The 24,031-nt window shown below is 40.4% G+C and overlaps 2 protein-coding genes across 4 annotated transcripts in view; one reads left to right on the top strand and one right to left on the bottom strand.

Annotated features, from left to right (window-relative positions):
* macrod2 (mono-ADP ribosylhydrolase 2) overlaps positions 1-24,031 on the top strand; it is a 471,756-nt gene that overhangs the window by 91,485 nt on the left and 356,240 nt on the right. The window lies entirely within an intron of this gene.
* Positions 1,360-11,422, bottom strand: flrt3 (fibronectin leucine rich transmembrane 3). Its single transcript, XM_068327364.1, has 3 exons — positions 11,221-11,422; positions 5,339-6,061; positions 1,360-4,506 (listed from the first exon to the last, which is right to left on the bottom strand). The coding sequence occupies exon 3, from the start codon at positions 4,460-4,462 to the stop codon at positions 2,510-2,512; it is 1,953 nt and encodes a 650-aa protein (XP_068183465.1). The 5' UTR covers positions 4,463-4,506; positions 5,339-6,061; positions 11,221-11,422; the 3' UTR covers positions 1,360-2,509.

Here is a 24,031-nt window from a genome sequence, read left to right as displayed (position 1 = left end):
GACTTCTTACACATTTCTTACACATTTATCTAAATCAATCCACAGCACATGTAAGATAGATAGATAGATAGATAGATAGATAGATAGATAGATAGATAGATAGATAGATAGATAGATAGATACTTTAATGATCCCAAGGGAAATTCAGGAAGTGCTTTTTAAGTTTACTTGAAGGCTACATTATAAAATATGTTTTTTATCTCTAATTAAAGACCAATAACTAATATTCCAGTTTTATCCTGTCGTTTCATTCTGTATGCTGTTATTCTTTTAACTAAACTAAGATGAAAGTCAAGAGCATTCATATGGAAACCATTACTGTTTAGCCTTCCAAAAGCAGACTGTTTACTTTAATTCCAAGTTAATGTGATATATATTTAGTGTAAAGGGCAGGGTTACTGTATACTTAAGGTTTGGATGGCTTGCACAGCTTTTAGCGGCTCTTCTTTCTGTAATTAAAGCTTTCACTTTGTTATGAGTGTGTGGGCGTGTAAATGTGGGTATGCAATATTTTCTGTGATATTGTGTATTATGTGATATTGTGTCAGTTTGAGTTTGGTCAAAGGTAAAACCTAGTTTGTGCAATGTGAGATGCAATAACTTTGTTAGCTGTGAAAAGAAAGTCTGTTGGATACATTGGTAAAATGCCCTAATGAACAATTTTGCATGTGTACCTTTTAATGAAATCTGGTCTGGGAGAGCGGTAACCATGTCATTTAGTGTGCTGCATGGTGCCCAGAGCAGTGTATATATACTCTATCCTGTGCAGGGACAGGCATCCTCATAAGGTTCTGCTTGTACCACCCCTCTATATAGAAGAACGTCATTAGTATGTCTGTTGCCCTGGTGCCTAGAAGGTATATCAAACCCAAGAGTCCAATCTCTCCAAATGCATTATTCTACTCGACTGACATTTCACATGGCTATACTACATGAAAGAACAGCAGCAGCCTCAAGCAGATGTTGCTCTACAGACTGTCCATGGACTGGAAAGTTGGGCTTCAACCACATCTGTTAAAGGATGAACTATGTTTGTAAGCGTTAATGTTACAGAGTTCACTGTGTCACGGAACAAGCAATGTAATTTTGGATCTTTATTGAAAGATAAAAATGCAGTTTTGTATTTTCTATAACTATTTTTGATTGTGTAGCTTAACGGCTATTTGAGGTATTCTTGTATAAAGCAGGACCCCTGTGGCCTTTGTTTCAATTCATATTTCTACAGTTGTATTATGTCCACCTCAAAATAGTAGGAAAGATTACTATCGCCAGCATTGGACCGTATTATTAATATTAACATTAAAAGGGTATTTATTTTGTTGTATTCAAGGTAAGGAAGACCAAAATTATTTTGTCCACTTTTATTCTGTAATATGACCAATATTTTTCATATCAAGTGTGTATGAAAAAAGTCACTGGTTTCTTAAAAAGCTAAATACAATAAGCATTGGATCAAGGCACATACAAGACTGGCCAAAGGGCATACAATGCACTTTGGTTTTTAATTGTTAAGAACAGTTAAATTCAAATTGTGAAAACATAAATGTGTGTTCATTTGGAAAATAATACAAAATAATACTCATAACAAGGAGTTGCTGCCACTGTGGGAAGTCTAATGAAAGCCAACGTGTTCTGTCTTTTTGGCATAGTTGACTAGAATGATGAATGGTACACGGTGCTAAAGAATGGTTGGATCATTGGCTTGTACAAATGGGGGGGGGGGGTCCATCTCTGTCAGCTTATCCAGTCTACTTGTTTTGGGGAGCATAGAGCTCCATAAAGTCATGTGCTTTACCTGCTCTGTGCTGTGGCCTACAATCCTATCAGAAACACTGCAACCATACTTGGGTTGCTTTGCTGTGGTTCTTCCTCTTGCAAACAGAAAAAGAAATCACACACTGAACAAAGCAGAGAAATAACGCATGGCACCTCATTGTTAGTTATTCAATCTACATACCAGGTGATTACTAGAGCACAATTCTTGGTTCATAGTATGTGGAAACAGCTAGTGGATGCTCATTTTTTTAGAGGGCAACATGCCTGCTTTGCAAATTAGTCGATCAGCTGTGCCATTATTCACGTCCCATCATTTTTTGCCATTTGTGTTTTTCAGACAGCCACAAAGTTAAAAGTATGACCTGTGCTTATACTACAAGGTTTTCTATGGTCTGATTGTTCAACACAGCAATGAAAACCCACTTTCACAGTTGACAAGTCATCATATCTCAGTAGAACACAGAGTTTCTTTTAGTTGGTCAATAACCTTAAGCAAAGGAAATACAGTACAAATTACTACAAATCCCTAAAATATAGAATTGCAGTTAGTCACAACACCCACTGGTTCAGTGATGGCCTGCAACTGGAACGGTGTCCTTCTTCATAAATTGTTCTTAAATATAAATTATATGGCAAATGTACAGAACATTGCTCAGTCTTACAGATCCAGTGTTTTAAGATTTTTGACAGTCTGTTGGAATCGCACACTCATCATAAATGACCATGCTCAATATCATGAATGGGAATTGTCTGAATCTGGTATTCCACTGTCTCTATAGCTCCTGTTGTTAATACTGTTCTCATTATGAGGGCTTTTGTATAAACTCAGACCATTAGGTGGGAAAATTGTGTGTATCACAAACTCCTCCTTGGACACAGGCAGGTGATTAATAGGTATCATTTGAAATGAAGTCTCTCGTATTTCTAGGATGGAGTTATCCTTCTTAGTGCCGGCCTCAGCATAGTCGTCCTTTCTCCGTCGGCCTTTGTTGTAGGTGCAGTTTCTGGAAAAAAGTGAACCGTTTCTGTGGACATACCAACACACCAGTGCCAACATAATTATTGCCAAAAGAGCCACAGCCCCTCCAATGATAGCAGCCAAAGGCAGACTGGAATTCTTGTAAGGCTCTTTTTCCTGCTCTCTGTTTAAAGTTGTGGTTGGATTGTATGATTTGTGAGAACCGGTCTCTGTTTCTATGCACACAGGAGTCTCATCTGATAGGTAAATGTTACTGGTCTCCATAGGAACCATGCATATCCTATAGGAAGACTCTGGCTCCAGTGCAGTGAGCAGGTACTCCTTTCTCTCCCCCTGCACAATAGTCTCAGTGATGGAGCCAAAGGCGGGGCTGTGCCCTAGCTTTAGCCAACTGAGCCGTAGGGCAGTCATGGGTTGTGACACCCTCCATGATATGTGTATTGTGTCTGAACTACTTGACTTCACACTGATGGTGATGATCTTTCTCCCAGAAGAGGTGGTAGTGGTGTGGTAATTCTTACCAAAGTCAGGCCCTTTTAGAAACGGTCTTTTTGTCACAAAGAAAGACCACTGTGGTTGTGAGGGGCGTGCATTGTTGGAGACCGTGCTTGTCTCATATGTGGGGATGAGTTCTGAATCTGTACAGTCAAACATATCGGTAGTTAGGTCTTTAATTGCCATGCCTTTGACCTTATCAGGACCTTGGCACATGAAGCCACGTACATTCACTTTTGATGGAAGCGACCGCAGCCAATCACGCACCCACTTCATTCTGCAAGTGCATTGCCACGGGTTGTTGCGTAGCAGGAGTTGTGTGAGATTGTCCAGATCTTCAAATACACCCTGAGGGAGGCTGCTCAGGTTGTTGCCTGATAGGTCCAAGCGATACAACTGTCGAAGGAAGGCAAAAGCCCCAGGTGGGACTCGATTAATGTGATTATCTTGTAACTGCAGCTTCTCCAAACTGGTACCTGGTAAGTTGGCTGGCGGTGATGTCAAGGAGTTTCTCACTAGCGAGAGCTCAGTCAGGTTGATCAGGTTGATCAAAGCCATCTCCCCAATTCCACGGTTGTTAAGCAGGTTACCATCCAGGATTAGTCGCTTCAAGTTGATGAGATCTTGCAGTGACTGCTCTGAGATAGAGGATATGCGATTGTCATCAAAGCGCAGTTCCTCAATGCTCATGGGTAGGCCTGAAGGGATGGTACTTAAGTGGTTTCTGGAGAGAAAAAGCAGTCTGAGGTGATTACTGTCCCTGAAGGCCCCATCCTCTATGCTGACTGCAGATACAGAGTTATCATCCAGGTGCAGTTCTTCAATATACGGAATTTGAGCTAGAGAGGCATGTGTAATCATCCGAATGTTGTTCTCCTGAAGGTGCAGTTCTTTAAGCCCCAGAGGAAGGTTAGTAGGGAACTCATCCAAATTGTTGCAGTAAAGGTAGATCTTTTCTACATTTGAGAGCCTGCGGAGCTCTGCAGGAATGCCTGAACTCTTGATACGATTGTTTTGCAAAAAGAGCACTGTAGCATCCTTTGGTAGGCCAGTTGGGATGGAAGTTAGGCCACGGTCATTACAGTAGATGAAGGTCCCATCACAGCGGCAGGACAAGGGGCATGAGGTGGAGGTCACCAGAGGGTTAGCAAGACCCAGCAGCAACCCAATCCTGATGAGGAAGAGGATAAAATCCTTGCATTGACACACCATCTTGAAGCTTTGTCGCCTCTGTCAGTCTAATCACTCAAGAGCCCCTGGGGAGAAGACAAAAGGATGCATTTAATGCATAAGGTCTTTAAAGAAAAGCCAAATTCCTGTTTTCATAATTGCTGGGTGTTTGAAATGCTGCCTGCAGCACTCTCTAGATTAAATAAGTGCAGAAATAATGAGGTTTTTTTTTTAATTTCTGCGATTCAACATATTATTTGATCATTAGGATTGCTAATAGGTAAAAAGTAGACAGCATTTTGTTTTTCCTGCAGAGTAGCTTTCCATCATCCATGCATTTCCTAAAATTAAAATCTTTACAAATAGAGGTGCTTTTTGTTTTCTTCTGTTTGATAAGAGTGGTTGTGAGCTCTGTGAATTGAATTTCTGTGCTTCTGTGTTTTGGCCTTGACTTGTGAAATGTAATAGCATTCTGTAGTTGTTTTACACGTTTCTGTATCTCAAGGCTGCTTTTCATCCCCATAGACCACGAGGGTGAACAAATCAGGCTTTGTTGATGAACTGTTGTGGAACCGACATACTCCATGCCTTTCACCTTTCAAATTCTGGGGTTTAACTGGCCTCTTACAAGATAAGGAATAAATAACTCTCTTCTCATGAAGGAGGTTTAATAAGGCAAGATCCATGTTATTGTTACAATTGTATGAGGTTTACACAAAGACTTACACAAACATAAATGATTTTCACTTTATATATACAATGCCTTTCTTCTTTCACTATTAATGATTCATATCCTTTTAATTAATCTAATACAGATTCATGACAGCAGTTATTTAATCCTGTCATGACCTCTCTTCCTGTACATCTCATGCTGGTAATTTCAGTGGAAAGAAGTGATCGCATCTGTGTTTGTCATACCTGATTCATACAATGCGGTAAATCCGTTCCAGTCACCAAAAATCCAATCAAGGTCCCCCCTTGAATTTTTCTCTTATCCTTTGTAAGAGGAAAAGTTTGTCCAAAGGGTTTCTAGTGATATCCTGACCTGGTTGGTATTTGCTGAGCTGATCCTTGTTTGGTCGATGACCTCCTCTGTGTTGTCAGAGGCTCATGCTCTCAATGCCTTTACCATGGCAGAAAAGCCTGTGGAAAAAGGCATCCCCTGACACAGACAAAACATGTGCTCTCAGGTAATATTAGAAATCCTAATGGGCGCTGAAGTTGTCGTGCTTAACCGCCATAACAGCAAATGAGATTTTTTGGATGTTTTATAGCGATCCGTGTTTCGAGCAGTAACAGTTTTATCAAAGGATCCTTGCTGCAATCAGGCCCGATAGGCATGATTAGTTGCCACAACGCTGGTCTGAGCCATGCCAAACCTTTGTGCCACGGGCTCAATGCATGCAGGCCTGTTCACTTCTGCACTCCAGGTCTTCAGTTAATCCAGAATCCAGCGCTACCTTGTTGAGCCTTTATAAACATTAATCCAGGGCTCTGCTTTCTTTCCTGTAGCAGGTAACGAATGTTCTTCTGTCCTTTAAGAAGCCAAATAGGACAAAGCGCTTGTCCGTCTGCACGCAGACTCCCTCATGCATCTGTAGGTTAACTCATAACGTGTTCTCTGCACATCAGGACGGCCCCCTATGAAATTAACAGAGCAAAAACATATTTAGTGCACAATATTCCATCATTACATAATTTAAGATAAGGAGAAAGGGATCAAATGAACATAAATTTAAGCATTCTATTTTAAGTTTAGGAAGACAGTATATTTGATCATGAACTTCTTTATATTCCATTTGGAAATAACATTTACCCTTGCTTATGATTTTGCCAGTTGACTTTTCACACCTTATTAACAGAATACGGGCCTTTTCCCTGGCCATAAGAGAGAATATGTCTGTATAGCAAAGACAACAGTGATGTGAAATTCAACACAGTGGGTTGGGGTGGAGCATTTATGCGCTTCTCGGGTCATTTCCCTCTGAGTCAATGATGAGTGTTTCTTCACACCACTTGATTTATATCAGTTCTGAGCTAAATAATTAATTATATCTTTGTTTTTAAAATAAGGCAATTCCAAATTTTATTTGTAAGAGGAATGTAGACAGTTGGTAATTGATTTATTTTTGTTAAGAAAAAGCATAAAAAATCAGGTTTATATGGATTTTGTGTGGTGGTAAGAGTGGCTGCTGTATTTATTCCTGTCAATCCCAGCTTTTGACTGTGACCTTTTTGGCATCCCTCTCCCCATCCTTTACATTCTATGAATGTTATTTCTGTTTGCAAAAAATAGAATTTCCTTTTCCAAAGAAAATGTTATGTTTCCTCTTGCAGCACAATGGCTTTGTGTCCTTATGCGTAACCATCCATGTGAACTGCAGTCAGCCGGTGTTGTGTGTAAAACATGTGAAGGTAAATTAGGAACAAAGGACCAGACATTTAACAGTTGTTGCTCATGACAAGACGATGATTAGGGAGTTGGGAACATTTTAACTTGATTGCAACTCCTGTGATGTTGTCACATAATATGGCCCCCCTTCTTTCTCTTTTCTCTTCAACCTTAACGCTGCCTTTCAGTCCTGTATTACGTTAGTAGTAGATTGGAGTCTGGGGGGAAAAGCACCAGATGTGACTCCTGCTAAAATTTAAATAAATGAATGTAGCAGGGGGAAAAAAATGAAATTCAGCAATTAAGTTTTTTAAAAAGATGGAATTTTGGAGGGATATGTTCTGCCTGCCTGTTGCAATGAACTTTTAATGCAGCATTTAGTCAAGTTATTTCAGTTTTAGAAGTATTTTTCAGCAGATAAAGCGGTATAGACGATGGATGGAGGGATTTTTTGGCTAATTTTAACTATCCAAATTTTCTGAACATTGTTAAATGTCATCCTGCTATGAATCATATAATTTTTTCCATACTGTAAAAGAAAGCAAACCAGCAAAAACAGGTTTGCATATAGAGTTCTGAGGATTTTATGCATAAACAATCACATCAATAAAATGGTACAATATTTTCAGTTATTTTGCCTCTCTGGCCACTGAATCTCTGTTATCTGCTGGGATAACAGACACTGATTCAGTGTCCAGTAGAAGGAGTGCAATTATTCTTTTTTATCTATATAAATACTGCCTTAAATAAAGTCAGGAAGAACGGTGGGTTATTTTCTAGGGCCTCTTTCTGATATTATGTTTTGGGTGTTTTATCGGATGTTTGCTTTGACTGCTCTTTCTTAATTACTTTAAAAGCTGTTGTAGATGGTGATGCGTGTTCTAATTTCTCCCTTTCATGCTCATCTGATTTCAGGAGCATGCCCTCTTTTCATTGTTTGTACCAAAGGAAACAAATGGATGGTCTAGCCCTAGCTTGAAGACCCAAAATGTTAGATTTTATTATGTGATTATGTGATTTAAAATTTCCAATTTTCCAATTTACATTGTATGCTTTGCAGCCGTTTTCTACTGAATGTGCCAATTTTGAGGAACCATTAAAATGTACACTACACACACACACACACACACACACACACACACACACACACACACACACACACACACACACACTAGGTACACACAACCTTTTTGAGAGCAAGAGGCTGAGTTAAAAAATCTTTTGTGATAGATGTCTTTCTCCATTGTTCTAATAAGCTCCCCGGCTGACAGAACATTTCTCTTGCAGTCAAAGTGACTTTTGCTTCATTTACTCTGAACTGGTGAAGTTAAATTGAGCATCCTGATAAAATTGTATGTGTGAATACAGCGAGTTACCTTTGAGTGGAGAATGTGAGATGATCACACAAAGCCGGACACTGATAGCCATTGTGAGCTCTACACGCATAAATGCACATTAGTCTGTAATAACAAAGCCTTTTGCGCCCTGGAGTCATAAATGTATGAGAAGGTTTTAAAAAGCTCAACTGGAATCAGTTACATATTTGTCAAAAGTTTTGCAGATTAAAAATAGTTTGTTTAGTAAAAGACAGAATAATATTACAGAGGCTGCATTTAGAGGGGGGAAAATTGTAGAAGTAGTAATGGCTGGTTGTTAAATTATTCATAAGCCCTAAAATTAATTTTGAACCACGTAGAGTTCTCCATTGGGAAATCAATGCTGTTTGTATCTGCTGTTGATTATTCATTCTGATTCACAATACAGTTTTGAATAATGATTGACTGTGCACAATATAATTATTCTGGATTATATTATTACTTTTTGGGCTTAATGTTCGTATATCTCCAACATTGCATCGTAAGTTCAAGGCTTTAAGAGAACGTTAATTCTGAACATTGGCTCAATCACACAAATAATTGTTCTTAATTTGTGGAAACACACTTGAGACAAACATGAAATGAAAGCCAAGATGTGCTGTCTTTTTGTGTATCTTGCGATTACATTTTTGTTTCATAATTTTCATCTGATATCAGAGGTGCTATTTTGTATGCCATGAACTGTAATTTCTGTCACTTATTTACAGAGTAAGTTGTACGTCAACATAGTGGACAGCAGCGTGCTGTGGTGCAGAGACAATGGAACATTCATGGGCACATCTATATTCACAGGCACATGGAAGACATGCCAGCTCAAGAGAAAATGAGCAAAGATCTTGGATAATTTCTCAGACTCGTGCCCTCCTGGTGCTGTGCATGGATGGTCTGAACAGATGATACTTTTGAGAGCACAGAGAGGCCTGGGACAGGAGGGGGTCTCTCTTTTGTAACAGCCTGAAAGGAGAGACTGAGCAGCTGCAGTGGTTTTTCCCCACTTGGGGGTGGTAGGCACTGCAAAATGAAGTGTGTGTATGTGGATGTGTATCTGCTTGTGACAAGTAAATATCAAAATACTGATTCCACAAAGAAACCTGTCTCAGCACAGGCCAGACATCAACTCACAGTACTGAGTTTACCTCCCTACCAGATTAGTGGCAGTTTCTTCCAGAGTCTTATTTTTTGCAAAGGTTTCCCATAAAATGTTTACACTTTCCAGTTGTGTTTACATCTTCACTTTTAGTAACCAGTCTTAAATATTCTTTTCTGTAAAAGCTCAGAATAGATGAATACTTTGAAACAAGATACTTCTTAACGGCTACATGAATTATGAGAAGAACTGAATTTCGGCCTCAGAGCACACTGTTGAATTTTGGATACGTCTTGGTAGTTATGAAAGTCCTTTTTCCTGAGTCATTCATATTTGATGCCTTAACTTTTCTACTAATTGAAGATTCTGTCTGTAGTGACCTGGTTAGTTGTTAATCTTTGATGCAGATTCCCTCTGAGAGCCACTGACTGGGGACTTAAGCCTGAGGCAGTCATAGCTAGAAGACATCTGAGTGTGTCCTCATGTCTACATGTTTCTTTGTCTCTCATACAGACAGAACAAGAGCTGCCATTGCATTGCTTTAAAATTGAAGTCAAGTTTACATCATTGTAGGTAGTTTACTGAAATCAGGCCATAGCCTGGAGGCTATATTAACATATCGGTCATTGTCTGAAGCAGGGATGACCTTATTCCGAGAAGATAAAAGGTTATGTTAAATTGGATTAACAATTGGTCATGTGCTGTATTTAATCATTTAGACATCTTAAATAGCGAAGGTGCATGAGAAAGGAAGGTATGGCTTTACTGGTAGCGCTTTAAAATTAATAAGAGGTTGATAGGGAAAGAAGAGGCTTCAATTCTCTGCTTTCACTGGTTGACATGAGAGCAGAAAACCTGCTGTCAGTCGGCCATATGACTGTAAGCTGTGGATTTCTGTCACAGCAGAAGTAAATTCTGTATTTGTTGGAGGCATCATTAATGTAAAAGTGTCAGAGTGCGCTAAACGAGCCGGTGCTTGGTGTGCGAACTGATGCGAAACTAAAGTGGATTTTATGTTGTGTATTTGCAGGGGGCCATAATGACTGCGCCCTGAAGCTCCCTCACAACACATGATGCTGTGTGAAGGGTGCGCCCATATTATCTGCGGATAAGCTTTCGGTAACACGCAATAAATCACGGACTGAGGGATGAACAGGAGCTGGTTCGAGTCGTCCTGACAGTGACGCCGGAGACGCATTTAGCGGAGTTTCTCCAGCGGCCCCCTCCGCGTCCATCTCCGCGGGATATGCGCTGCAATTTTAGCTGCACATCGGGGTGTCTTCTGGGGCTGCGACACCGAGACGAAATCACACAGTCTCCTAATCCCGTGAAGTTTGCGTATTCACTCCTGCGTATTTTCCCCGTGGTTTAAGGAGATCAAGCGTTGTATCAAGGAACGGGGAGATTTTACGCGTCCCTGTTGCTTTCTTGTCCTTTTCACAAATTTTGATCAGTTTACTGAGGTAGACTGAAGTGTAAATTTCAGCGTGTCGCAACTGCAAATTCATGTCAAATGAGTGGAATGAAAAGAAAGACCACTGGGGTCTGTTACATACGTGCGGACGGAAAAAAAAGTTGCAGGCATGATTGGGACTGAGATGAAGAGATGGAGTGAGTTATCGGTTTGATTTGCGTCCTCTGAGATTAGATGATTGCAATGCGTAAACTAACGGAGAGATTAATTAATTTTCCTGTTCAGTATTTTTTTTTCTTCTTATTGTCGCTTTCAGCGCCTGATAGACAACCACCTCCGAAATAAATGCTTTTTTTTCGCCTGAGGCAACTATTTAAAAATAAAGGAAGGGGGAAATGAGGGCAACTAATTAGATACAAGCAACTCCTGAGGATTCCGTGCGACTTTGAATTCCTTTTGCCTGGAAGACGATCCAAAAAGATGAAAAGGAGGCATTCCCAACAGGTTTGTACCAGCAAAAAGCGCACTTACCTCTACACTCAACCAAAAACGGAAAGTAACGGGTATCCTCTTTATTTGGGGTTCACAATCAGGAAAAAAAATATATAATCCAATCCAGGCTATGATCATTTAATTCAGATTTAAAAAAAAAACCGAGCTAGAGCTTTTCGGAGTTTAACTGGTGCACGTCAGTGTTTACTGTGCTCCACACACGTACACATCTGTGCGCTGCGCCTGCAATAGATGCATGGGTAGACCTCTGTTCAAATGTGGAGCTGTGTTTGCCTCTTGCCTCACAAGAGCACTGATGTCATCTGGAGGAGGGGCCTCTCTCGATCGGCCCCTCTCTCTCTGGGATGGGATGCAGTGACGGCTGGATACACTAGGCGGAGTGGAGGAAAGAGAAAGAGAACTTCCCTCCAGATACAGCACCACGGAGGAGAAAATGGTCACTGAATGGAAATACTCACTGGCGGCAAAGGAGAGGAAGAGTTAAAACAATCCAAATGTACCTGTACTCAATGCACACGTTAATGAGCGATGAGCACAGACCTTTTTTCTTGGTTATATGGAGAATCTTGATTTTCTTAATTATTTTGAGGGCTTCATTACTGCTATTGCTACAATAATCTCTGTTGCAAGTGTTCTTTGTTTTCTAGATGGCATTCATGATTTTTCAATTCTATGAAGAATGTTTCTCTAATGTCATTTATTGTCTTAACACATTTTAAAAAAATTAAATTAAAAGATTGCATAAAAGCATATGTCACATTTTTATCTAAGTGTTTGACAGTAGTTACTGACAACATTTCTGTGGTGAACCTTATTAATTTAGAATAACTATGTTCAAGAATTAGGAATTGCATTAATTCCTGGTCCGTAACTGCATCTTTGCTTGGGTACATATGTCTCGTATATCTGATACATAATGGTCATGTGAGTTGCCCTGACATACCTGAGTCTCCTGCTGTCTGTTTGAATGTTTAATTGAAGCCAAACAGTGGATTGCTTCTCTCCAGTCCCTAAACAGCAGTGAGTCACCCTGTTAGTCAAATGGTTGCACAGCAAACTGTCCCAGCCATCACTCTCTCCTGCCCTGTGTCCTCTCTAGTGCCCCCCCTCTGGTTGCTGGATGAACCAATGGAGCAGCTATGGTCATCTGTTAACGAATATCAGCTTTGTTTCCAGTGGGTCAACAAATACATTTGCATGAAGTTTGCAGCTCTCTTTGTAATGTGGAGAGCTGCTCCTCTCTGACATGTTATGTACCAAATATGTTAATTACCTCAAAGCAATTATGTAGCTGGAGGGTTTGTATTCAGGTGTTATTCACGTATAGAAGGGGACGAAAACATCCATCCAATGTCTTGAAGACAAGAGGACCAAGATCATCTTGTCTTCGGCCGCTTTTCCATCTTGTGAATCATGAGTGTGGCTAGAGGCAATCGCATTTTGCAACGGATGAGAGGCGGGGAACGCTCTAGACATGTTGTGAGAGCTTCACAGGGCCACATGACAGACATACAAACACCCGCGAACGCACGCGCACGCACACACACACACACACACACACACACACACACACACACACACACACACACACACACACACACACACACACACACACACACACACACACACACAAAATTGCCATTAAAAATAATCAAAGTTTCAATAATAGTTTAATGGCAATAGGTGAAGGAAAAAGCCAGACTTCAGTATTCTGCAAATGCCCACACTATGTAAAGCAATTACATCATATGCGCTGTTCGTGTTTGGAAACTCCTTACATTCAAACAATAGCACACCGTCACTGTCCACATTTATACTTAATTCTTCTTTCTGTATTGTGTTTTCTATTGTCTATTCATGTGCTGAACCCGTACTTCCATCCTCAGTTATTGCCTCATTAGGATGGTTCAGACTGTACAACTCATCACAACAATGACTAAGTGTCTTAACACAGCTGACATCTTATGACCAGTTATTTCACCAGGGAGCAACACGGTTCAACTCTGACCTCAACACTTCCCCACATGGTTAAATAATGATTTCCATCTTAACAGCAGTGCCTAATTAGACAGACACTTAAACTGGAACATCTTCCAAAATTTCTGAGACATCCAGCAGTGTTTTTCAGATTTGGTAGCTTTCCAGCTAAAATGGCTCTCACTTCATTTTGACATGAGATTTCCAGACAAAATAAAATTGTCTGTATGCCACTCATTTTTGGGCAAATCAGTATGTAGTAGATGTTCTGTTGGGTCCACCAAGACTTTATATTTTGATTCTTCTTTATTGAAGTTAGCTATCTTAAGATATTAGTTCAGGTGAGAGGTAACAAAAGGTCAGCCCCAGACATCCTGACTTGATCCCTCTCTTCCCATCAGGAGGACAGGGCAGAGAAACCTGTGTGTGACCTCCCTGTGGCTTCCTTTCCTAAATTGAGTGCAGACACATCTGTCAGCGGCTGTTGATTGACCCTCTCTCAGACGTACAAAGAGCCCCTCTGGAGGACGAAGGTGTTGGGTTTCTGTTATCTCAAGACCAGGGAGAACCTGTCTATCTTTTGTTTAAGGGGTTGGGTGCTGTCCTTTCCCAAAGGTGCACTGTAGTCTGCCTGGCCAATGTCACAGTGTTTACACAACAGCCAGGTTATTTTACCACACACTTTTTTTTCCCAAAGATACCTAAATATATTGAACCACTTAATTTTGCTAAGTGGTAGCTAAAGTGGCTCTTGGCTCTGATGGTGACAAAACAACTGTCAAGTGCGCACTTGTTCTTGTTGTATATCAGGCTGTCCTGAGTCCAGCTGTTATGTGTCAGACATTCAGTGTGATTATTGATTTAGTTTTTTGCTCTGGTGATCAATAGATTTGGCTTGCTGGTAGACTGTGATGCTCTACTTTCTTGATTGTATGTTATAACTCATGCAGTCAGCCTGATAAGCGCTATGTAAACTAAGGTTTATCAGTATTTATCTCCCTCAAATTTTATTTGGACTATAATAAGCTTATCATATGCCAACTAAAAGCTTGAGTGAAATGCAATAGGTCCCGAAACTGCTCAGTTTGCATGGGCAAAATGGGAACATAGTTTTCTCCCATGTCTCCCTCCTTGCACTGACTGGAATTCATTATAACAGGCTTTCTGTGCCAAAAAAAGAGGAATGTGTAAAAGGCTGCTGCCAAACCTCCTTGCTTTGTCTTTCATTTACCTTCTGCTTATTTGCATATTCATCCTATACAAGCAATCAGCAGCAATCTTGCTGTGGGCCTTTCATCTCCACTCTGCCATCCTGACAGGCAGCTTTTCAGTATCACAACAGTTTAACAAGGATTTGAGGATGAGAGGTATGGTTGGTTATGCTTGAGTATTCATATTTTTGACTGGCAGAAAGTGTAATGTGTGTGACAGTGATAAAAGGAGGCTTTATAGAAAAAAATGTGAATCAGTGAATGGGTAAATATGTAGACAGATGCTGAATTTCATTAGTGTGTCTTTGTATAGAGATAAATGGATGGATCGTGCTATTGCTCAAATGTTCAGCAAAAACTCCGACTGATGGATCAGTCTGCATGTTGGATCTTTATTCATATGAATGTAGATGTCTATTACACGACGCAGAGTTGGCTTCCCACTGGCATGGTTACCCTTAGCCCATGCAGTGAGATCCCAGTCCTTTGTAATGCAGATTCCAGATGTTGAGCGATAGGTTGACCCATTCATCTATTGGGACTAGGATGCAGCCCCGGAGAAAGAGAAGAACCAACAAAAACAAATTCTAAAGAGGCTAACATCCTGCTGGTGAGGCAAATCCAACAGACTCAGTCAGTAGTCATTTGGTCCTTGTGTTTGTAGAAGAATGACAAGACATGCAGATTTCTTGGTCGGCTGTTTCTCCCCTTGTGCTTTGTGTTCTTTGGTTGTTTCTTTTTTGCTATTGTGAGACCAAGGAACTCAGGGATGTTTGAGTTCCATGAAAAAGAGGCGATAGTGCTTGCACCCTCCCACTGAGACTTGCCACCCTCAGGACTTCCCATAGGTGAATGACCCCAAACACAATGCTCTCTGGCCAATTTAGATGTACCCCCTAACCCCCACTACATTAATCGGCACAGTAAAAGAGAAAATAGATAAGTGGCTCAGTGGTAAAGCAGGCGGTAGAGCAGGTCGTCCCATGATTCAAGATCGGCGGTTCGATACCCGCTCCCACCCCCCAAAAAAATACCCGGAGGTAGCTCCTTCTTGGTGCGCCTCAAATGAGCAATTTGTAAAGGGGACGGTACGTTGCTCAAGTGCTCCTCGGCCGTGCTCCAGAGGTGAGCTGACACCTCCCACTGTCAGCTCACCTCTGGAGCCCTGCCGAGGAGCACTTGAGCAACGTGCTGTCCCCTTTACAAATTGCTCATTTGAGGCGCACCAAGAAGGAGCTGCCTGCCACTCTACCTCCCTTGCATGCCAACAGGCCCCCTTGTGTGTGGTGTGTGTATTACAGGGGCCTGTACACAGTAATATGCATGCATGTGATTTGATTTGATTGACTAACAAAAAACTAGAGTGTGCCTTCTTAATTTCCCTTCGGGGATTATAAAAAGAAAAGAAAGAAAGAAAGAATAATATGTTTTCACAGTCCACTATACATTTTAATGTAGCTAATTGAAACCTTTTCTCTCTTGCTTTGTTATCAGTTTAGTGCTGCTGCACTAAATCCGTAATTAGCCAATTTAGCATCTTTTCTCCAGCCTTAGTTAAATGGTGGCATTTATCTTTACAATGGACTCATTGGTCGCATAAGCACTGACACATCCTTACAAACAAACTGAGTTTTCTGATTTCTTAACTCAGAAACACTTTCCCTCTGCATATGGGTAAATTCAGTGCCTAAACATTACAGATTAGGAGTTTGAGTGTTTTATGATGGGGTCAGTCAAGGTTTAAAGCTATAAAGAGAGGAAATTGGGGCTAATGATAAACAGTGAAACAAATCAAGTCTTGAATGCTTTAGATAAGATAAGATTGTATAAGACCTCTGAGGTCCATATTGCCACTGATGATTAGAACTCATACAGGAAGCACAATTCTTAGCCAGCAATATTTTGGGTTTAGAGAAGGGGGAGTACTAGAGAAGGAGTGGTTGTCACACAGAGCTGTCATCATTGTGATCAAAGTGTTCACTTATCTGTGCCAAACACTAACTCTGACTTTGTTTTGTCTGTGATCTGGATGACTTTGTTTACTCTCATGAGTGAGATCTAAAAATTACCCCTTTTTAATCATTTCTCAACTCTGCCCCCCCCCCCCACACACACACTACAGAGAACAGTAAATAACTGCTGAAATGCAGTAAGAGGGCTTTGTCTATGTTCATAGTCTGTTTTTAGCGCATAAAGCAATGCTTTCATTACTTGCTTAAAATGTATCATCATTATGTAGTTTCTGAATGATTGATGCTTATAAATGTGTATCAGAATGTTTTCTATCTATGCTTTTTGTCATTACTAAATTTATGTGAACATTTTACACTGTGGTGGTGAGAAGTTTCTTTAGGAATTGTGAAAGTAAAGGAACTGGGGCCTCTTAAATGTCATTGAACTCCACCTCAAATGTTTTCAGGGAATGTCCCTACAGCAGGGAGGTGCCTATCCTTCAGCGTCTGATACTTGGGCACTTAACCTGAGTGACTTGAATATCAGATGTCTCAATCCACTGCAGCTAGGAGCCACATTTAAAGGAAGCCTATAGAAAGTGATGATGAGGGAATAAAAGGAGCCACTGAGTTGAAGAGACGTTTATTCCTTTCCTGAAAGACATTCTTTCTGACAGCACACCCTTCTATTATCACAAAAGTAGAAGGTGCATGTCGTGAAGTTGTGAATGACACATTTACTGCAAACTGGGGTTTAACTGGAGTAGACCTTTTCATCGCACTTTGTTACTGGGTGTTTCTGAGGTTAACCATCTGGAGGAGGGGTGTAAATGTGTGATAGATAGAGAGATAGATAGATATATACTTTATAAATCCCAGAGGAAATTGCACATAACCACTGCTCAGGCATTACATAATGAATAAATACTGGATAAAAAAAAGAAACACTGACACCAAAGGACATAACACAAGACATACACTACAACAGCAGACACATGTAGCATTAACAGGACATATACTAAATTACCACTAAAATATAAACAGTATAAAATTAAAATAAAATAAAATAAAATAAAAAAACATAAATAAAAACCTCCCCCCTGCTCCTTCTGAGAGTCATTGTAACCCTTGATGGCACAGGAGGACGGGCCTCAGAAGGAGGACCTCAGCCTCTCTGTGGAGGCGCTGTGTGACAGCAGTCTGCCGCTGAAGGTGCTTCTCTGCTGGGAGAAGGTGGTGTGCAGGGGGTGGCTGGTGTTATTCATGATAGCCCTGACTTTAGACATAGTCCTGCTCTGCAGAAGTGTCCTCACAGAGTCCAGGCTCAGCCCGACCACTGAGCCCGCTCTGCGGATGAGTCTGTTAAGACGATCCATATCTCTTTTCCTGGCCCTGCCACCCTAGTGTCTATTACATTGGTGGTAATGGTAATGAGGGATAGGAGAATTTCAGTTTTGTGGATTTAAAGTGTTGATTTTCATTGTCCACATATACTTTTGCATTTGAATGGATCAGTGAAAGTGTATATATTTTTGTCAGTAGCCAATATTAAGAATTCTCAAACCGGTTATCTTGGTACTATCATGCAAATTGTTTCAAAGTAGTTAAGAATCCTATCATATTTCAGTTTTGTTAAAAAATAGCTTACAGAGAGTATAACAAGTTAAGGAAAATTAAATGCTACTCAACCATTACAAATTTTCAGATTGATGAAACTTGGAGAGGACCACACAAGGGTGGATATGCAGGGCAAAAAGAAGATCTGTGCTGTTAATTATACATGACATGCACTGACATGGCTATACTGTTTTTCTGATTACACACATAATTAATCAGTTATTTTTGTGGACATATGATTATGTTTAAAGATATCCATCTGTATGCAGAGATAGAATTTAAAGAAATTAAAGGTAGTCCTCAATATATGAACGTCTGACTTGAGAACATTCATAGATACGAACAAACGTGCAATGCCATATTCAACTACTGTAGTTCCCCTTTCTGCTGCAACCCCCGCTGAGTAGCACCGCTGCGTTCACACATCTCCAACAGTCATCTTCCCCATCTTTTTCTTGTGCCTGTCTCTGTGAGCATCTCATTGCATCAGGTTTTATAACTTTTTGGATACTTTTCTGTTTATCAGGGTTGATCAGGGCTCGAAATTGTGCCCATTTTTGTTGCATATGCGCCCTAATTTTTATCAGTGCGACTATTAAATATATTTGGGAGCACCGGTGCGACTAGAAAAAAAAATCTGATGCGCCTTTTTTTGTGAGACCACGCTCCTGCGGTCCTCCCAGGAAACAATGAGAGTGCAACTGCGGCTGTTCTCCTGGGCAAGGGAGAGAGGTGTGCGGAACGGAGATGGACGGAGCGGTCTCTGTCGCTCCGTCACTGCCTTGCTTTTGTGTAGGTGCTCCTAAAGTCTTTGCTGGTGCTACTAACTTCTAAATTTGGGAGCACCAGTGCTACCAAGATAAAAAGTTAATTTCAAGCCCTGGGGTTGATATAAAAAAGGCCAATGCTAGTGGCGTTGGCAAAAAAGCATAAGGTTAGTAATGATAGTGGTAGTGGCGACAAACTCTCCTATGACAACTCTGCCTCTCACCAGCAATAGCTTTTCTGTCCTCCTTCACTCTGAAGGTAAGTTACATTACGTACAGTGGATCATCAACATTCACAGCTGACTCTGGGTGTTGTTGTTGGAAGAGATTAAAAAACTGATCGAGAGTTCCTTGAAGTGTCGTCGTTGTCTTCTTCTGCTTCATCTTCTGCATATCCTTCTGCTTCCTTTGCTTCTTCTGCTTCTTCTTCTGGTTCTGCTTCAGGAGCTGCTGACTGTTGGAAGCTGCTGATGCTCCCTTTGTTAAATTAAAAATGGTTGTGATTTAAAATGCAATACAGTCTATCTTGATCTAGGGACCACTGCTATAAAGTGACTCACAATGAACACTTCTTCACTCACCCATCCAATGTGTCTGCGAAGAGATTCTTTAGAGACCTGCAGATAGCCAGTCACTGATGATGTCTGCCACATAAGAGTGTAGAGTAAGCAACATAAAGTAGGACTTTCCCAGGCAACATTAAATCATTTTCTTTCTCAAGAGAAGGAGAGAATTATGTCTAATTTACAGTTAACCCGGAAACCATTAACCACTGCAGGGAGTTCTTCTGTGACACAACCATTAAATCACAGAACTATAACTTGGAAACTGTTAGGGTTCTATTTGTTGATGTGTGTTGTTTTGTATGTTTTTTCTATAAAACCACCCCTTGTTTAATGTGTCCTCTTTTCTGCAATCCAAATTTGACTGTTGTCCCTTTGTCTGTTATTGATGAACAGTCCATCTTTTGAATTATTTGTCCCCGCTTGCTCTCAGAAAGATCTCATTCTCATTGCTAATGCATACTTAAAAACATTTGTCACTATGACTGTCATCTGAAAAAGATTTTCATTCCAGATTGTGTATTCTACCTATTGTTCACCTTCCTGTGGTCAATAATTCTGCATTTTATTTTTTATACACTGAGCATACATAATATATTCATGATAAAAACAGATGCACACATATGTTCTTGATTCTGTCTTTGTTTTTACTTTTACTTTTTTCCGTCCATCCATCCACCCATCCATCCATCCATCCATCCTGTAGACAGTGCGACTGTAATCGTCTCTACAGCTGCTTTTCTGCTTTGCAAGTCATGGGTGTTGCTGGAGGTAATCCTAGCTGACTATGGGCAAGAGATGTGGTGCGAATCGGACGTGTTGCAAGCATATGGCAAACTCTTCCTTTTTTTAACTTTTACTTTTTAAAAAAAAGTTTTTAAAAAAAATACTTTTACTACTTCTGCAGAACTTGCATTTATATTCCTTTAATTTACCTCTTTGGAATTTAAGTCTCTGACGCTCCCTTAAGTTTTCTGAAGCTGTTTAACTGTAGTTCTTTGCTCCTCCAGTTATCCAATTTCCCCAAAGTGATCATTAAATTTCATTTCTAGAATCATCATTGGCTTCCCTCTTACTTATGCCACCTGACTTTTATTTATTCCTGTCACAGGACTGACATGGAAAACTACCCAGCCTTGAAGTTGATCATATATTTACATCCCCTCCATTGCTGTAACACTGCTCCAGTGTTACATTGATTCGTGTTGAGCAGGAATTCCTTTGTGTAGTTTGAAAAGGTTAGCCAAAATTCTTACCAAAAACGTTAAATACGTTTAAAAAAACCCAAAAACTAAAACAAAAGAGCCTCCCCCAGCTCTCTCATGCTAGGAAACCCCAGAGGAAGTTCCATTTAACCCCAAAGGATTAGTGCTCATGCCTACTTTAGCATTTGTTAAAGGGAAAATGTTTCAGCACATTGAGTCAATAGGAACTCAGACCCACTCTGACAGCCTCCCACACAAATACAAAGAAAACAAGGACATTTCAACTTCAAGTGAAATAGGGCTAGATGTTTGTCCAGCATGCTTTACTGATGCCCTTTCTCTGTCTTCATTGTATGTTAAGGGATCAAAAATAGGATGCAATAATCACAAAATATCAATAGAATGTACTTGAAACTTGCATTATATTACTGATCTGTATAATTTAGTCCACTTTAAACCAGGGAAGTGGTTTATAACTGCAAAGTTGGAAACTAAACATTCTACCTGTGTTCATTCAGTGGTGTATATTAACGGGGTTTATTGCATCCGTTTATTCGTATATTCAACTGTCTCTTCTGCTTGTAATAAATTACGTTTTTCTTCGGGAGATTTTTTGTCTTTTTTTGCATTTTTTTGTGTCTTTTTTGCGGTTTCAATTATAATGCCCCTTCTCCTCATGTCTGTATAGTGTACCAGAAACCATAGGTGTCCATGTTTGGAGTATCTTTTTGTGTAAGGTGAGTGAAGAAGACGATCCAGAGAAAAAGTTTGGTGCCTTTTTGAAGGGTGTGGCTTATTTCCCCCAAGGGTCTTCAGCAGAGCCAATGCTCTGTCTGTTGACTTTAGTTCTCCGTTGACATTCCTCCATGTTTGTTTAGGCTTTCATCATGGCTCCATTCAAACAAGCAGCGGCAACTGATAAAACAGATGCTCTCACTAACTTACAGGGAACAGCAGGCACTCAGGCGCACTCACTCACTCACTCACACACACACACACACACACACACACACACACACACACACACACACACACACACACACACACACACACACACACACACACACACACACACACACACACACACACACACACACACACACACACACACACACACACACACACACACACACACACACAACGTTTCCTACTTAGGCTACACTTCATAGCAATAGGTGATGGAGTCAGTGCTATAGAAATGTTGTCATGACAGCTCTTGTGAAAATGACATTGAAGTTAAAAATGTTAATGCATTACCTGTTGTTCACAATATAGAATGACGTAAATCTCCAGCAGCATCTCCTGCTGTCAGCATAAAGTAGGGAATAGTTTCTGTTAAAATGATTCTTGGAAGTTCAATTTCAGAGGACTGGTTGTGCATTTCATTCTCAATAAGAGGAAGAAAGCAGCTGTGTTTTCACATATGGCTCCATTACTTTAACTTGTTCACTTGGTCAAGCTGACCAACAGGAATTTTTTTCAGACTTCCAGTCAAGCAAGACCAGGCCCTTCACCTGGTGTAGATTGCCTTCTGTTTGCTTGGTTGAATAGCTTCTCAATCTGGAAAATTTAATTCCTGCACCAGCAATTCAGAGGTGCAGCAGGAGGAACAGAGGAGTGACGGGTGAGTAGCAGGAGGAGTTGTAGGGCCACAGAGAGGAAGTGTGCTACAATCCTAATGTGTTTGCAACTTGGAGAAGTGATGCTTTTCTGAAAGCAGGTGCAACCCACACCTGCGTGTATTCTTTCCACCTCACTTAATTAGAGTTCAGTATCGTCCTGATGAATATTCTCACTCTTGTCTCTTCTGCTATATGCATGTGGGTGGGAGCCAATGAGCTCAATTGGGAATTATCTGGGATTCCCTGGAGAAACCCTCTTTTCCTCCTCAGTGTGTATTCTCAAAAGCACATTTGCATCTGAGTTGGCTCAACAGCTTATTTCTGATCTCATGATTTACTGTGGTTCAGACCATGATTAGCTGACTGAAGTTAAAACTTTCCTACCCTTGCTAGAAGGCACTGGAAATGCTACTGGTTAAATATACTCTTTCTATATTTTTAATGCACAGTAGGAGTCATTTCTTGATCAAAGTGTATTCTCGACACCCTATTGGTTTCTAAATCACTTTTGTGCTTCCTTTATTTTACACTAGGATATTTCATTTGGGAGATAAGTGCTGCTGAATGAAGGAGCACAAATAGCTATAAGTGAACACTGCATTGTTGTATTAATGACATATTTGAGTGCATAATTTAATAGAAATGTTTATGGATTCTTGTATAGAACACAATGAAAAATATTAATGAAAAAACAAACATTTAATCAGAATACTCTAAATCATGTACGTAGGTTGGTGATGCATGAGCATAAATCTGATTGGTTCACGTGTAAATAACAAAATGGACATTCTGTTGTAAAGATCTGATTGAAGGAACAAGTGTGACTTGTTTGTGGTCTGATTAGAGCGCTTTTCCTGTGGAGGTGTAGAGACAAGCAGATCTTCTCTGTCACCAGGTCTGTCAGTGGGTTGGCAAGGATCAGTCACATCATTCATCGATTCTGAAGCACACGGTGTCAGAAGTAAATGAGTTTTCATTTCACCCTTACTGCAGTGTTCTAGCACTCTGTGTGATGTGTTCAGTCATCTCATGGGTTGTAATTGGGGCTAAGGGGGCTGAACCCCAGTCTGTTTCCCTTCTATGCAGTGTCATGGATTCCTCCACAAAGAGTCTGTGATTTTTCCTCTTGGTCTGAAAAGTATTTGAGGCTTCACACACTTTCTCAGTTTACCTGAACCACTCTGATTGTTTTTGTCATGGGACGATTGGTGAATGCCTGGACATACTAGCATAAGATACTGGTTTACTCTACGTACAGTCTGTTGGTGTTAGACTCATGACATCAGTTCAGCATGATAAAAAAAAGTAGTTTTTTTTTAAAGAAAAACTACTACCATGTTATCAAATCGAATATGCTTTCTTTGCATTCTTTCATCTCGTCTGCCCCTTTACTCTCTACCTTTGATTGCTGATGCTTCCGCCCACGTCACATAACCAGCTGACCTTGCTCCCTCGAAGTTAAACAAACTCTCCAACTTCGTTCATTCAACCTGTATCCATGGTGACTGGGCTTGTGATTATAAACATTATGAAGATGTGACCTCAGAGGGCCAAGCAGACCTAGCACAAGTACTTGGCTTCACTGTAACCTTTGAACATGATATTGTATTAATGCACTGAGAATGAAGTATCAAATCCTCATTGCATAGTGAAACAGTGTCCAGTATGCTTTAACATAGCCCTCAGCTTTTGAACCCTGTCTAGAGACCAACATTGTTGTCCCTTTGTTGTGAGAGAAAGAATCTAGAAAGCCATTTGTTATATTTCACCCAGTAAGAAATTGCCAAGCTCTTTGTTTATAAATGTGACCACTTCATTCTGGGCCAGGATTCTTTTGGTCATTTCAGTGGTGTTTCATGGAATATGAAACAGGTCACACAATGAATTGAGAGCTCCACTGGATCATGACCAGTAG

The sequence above is a fragment of the Antennarius striatus genome, chromosome 11 (genome assembly GCF_040054535.1).
Source record: "Antennarius striatus isolate MH-2024 chromosome 11, ASM4005453v1, whole genome shotgun sequence".
NCBI classification, from domain to species: Eukaryota; Metazoa; Chordata; class Actinopteri; order Lophiiformes; family Antennariidae; genus Antennarius; species Antennarius striatus.
This window is presented reverse-complemented; position numbering and strand designations above follow the sequence as displayed.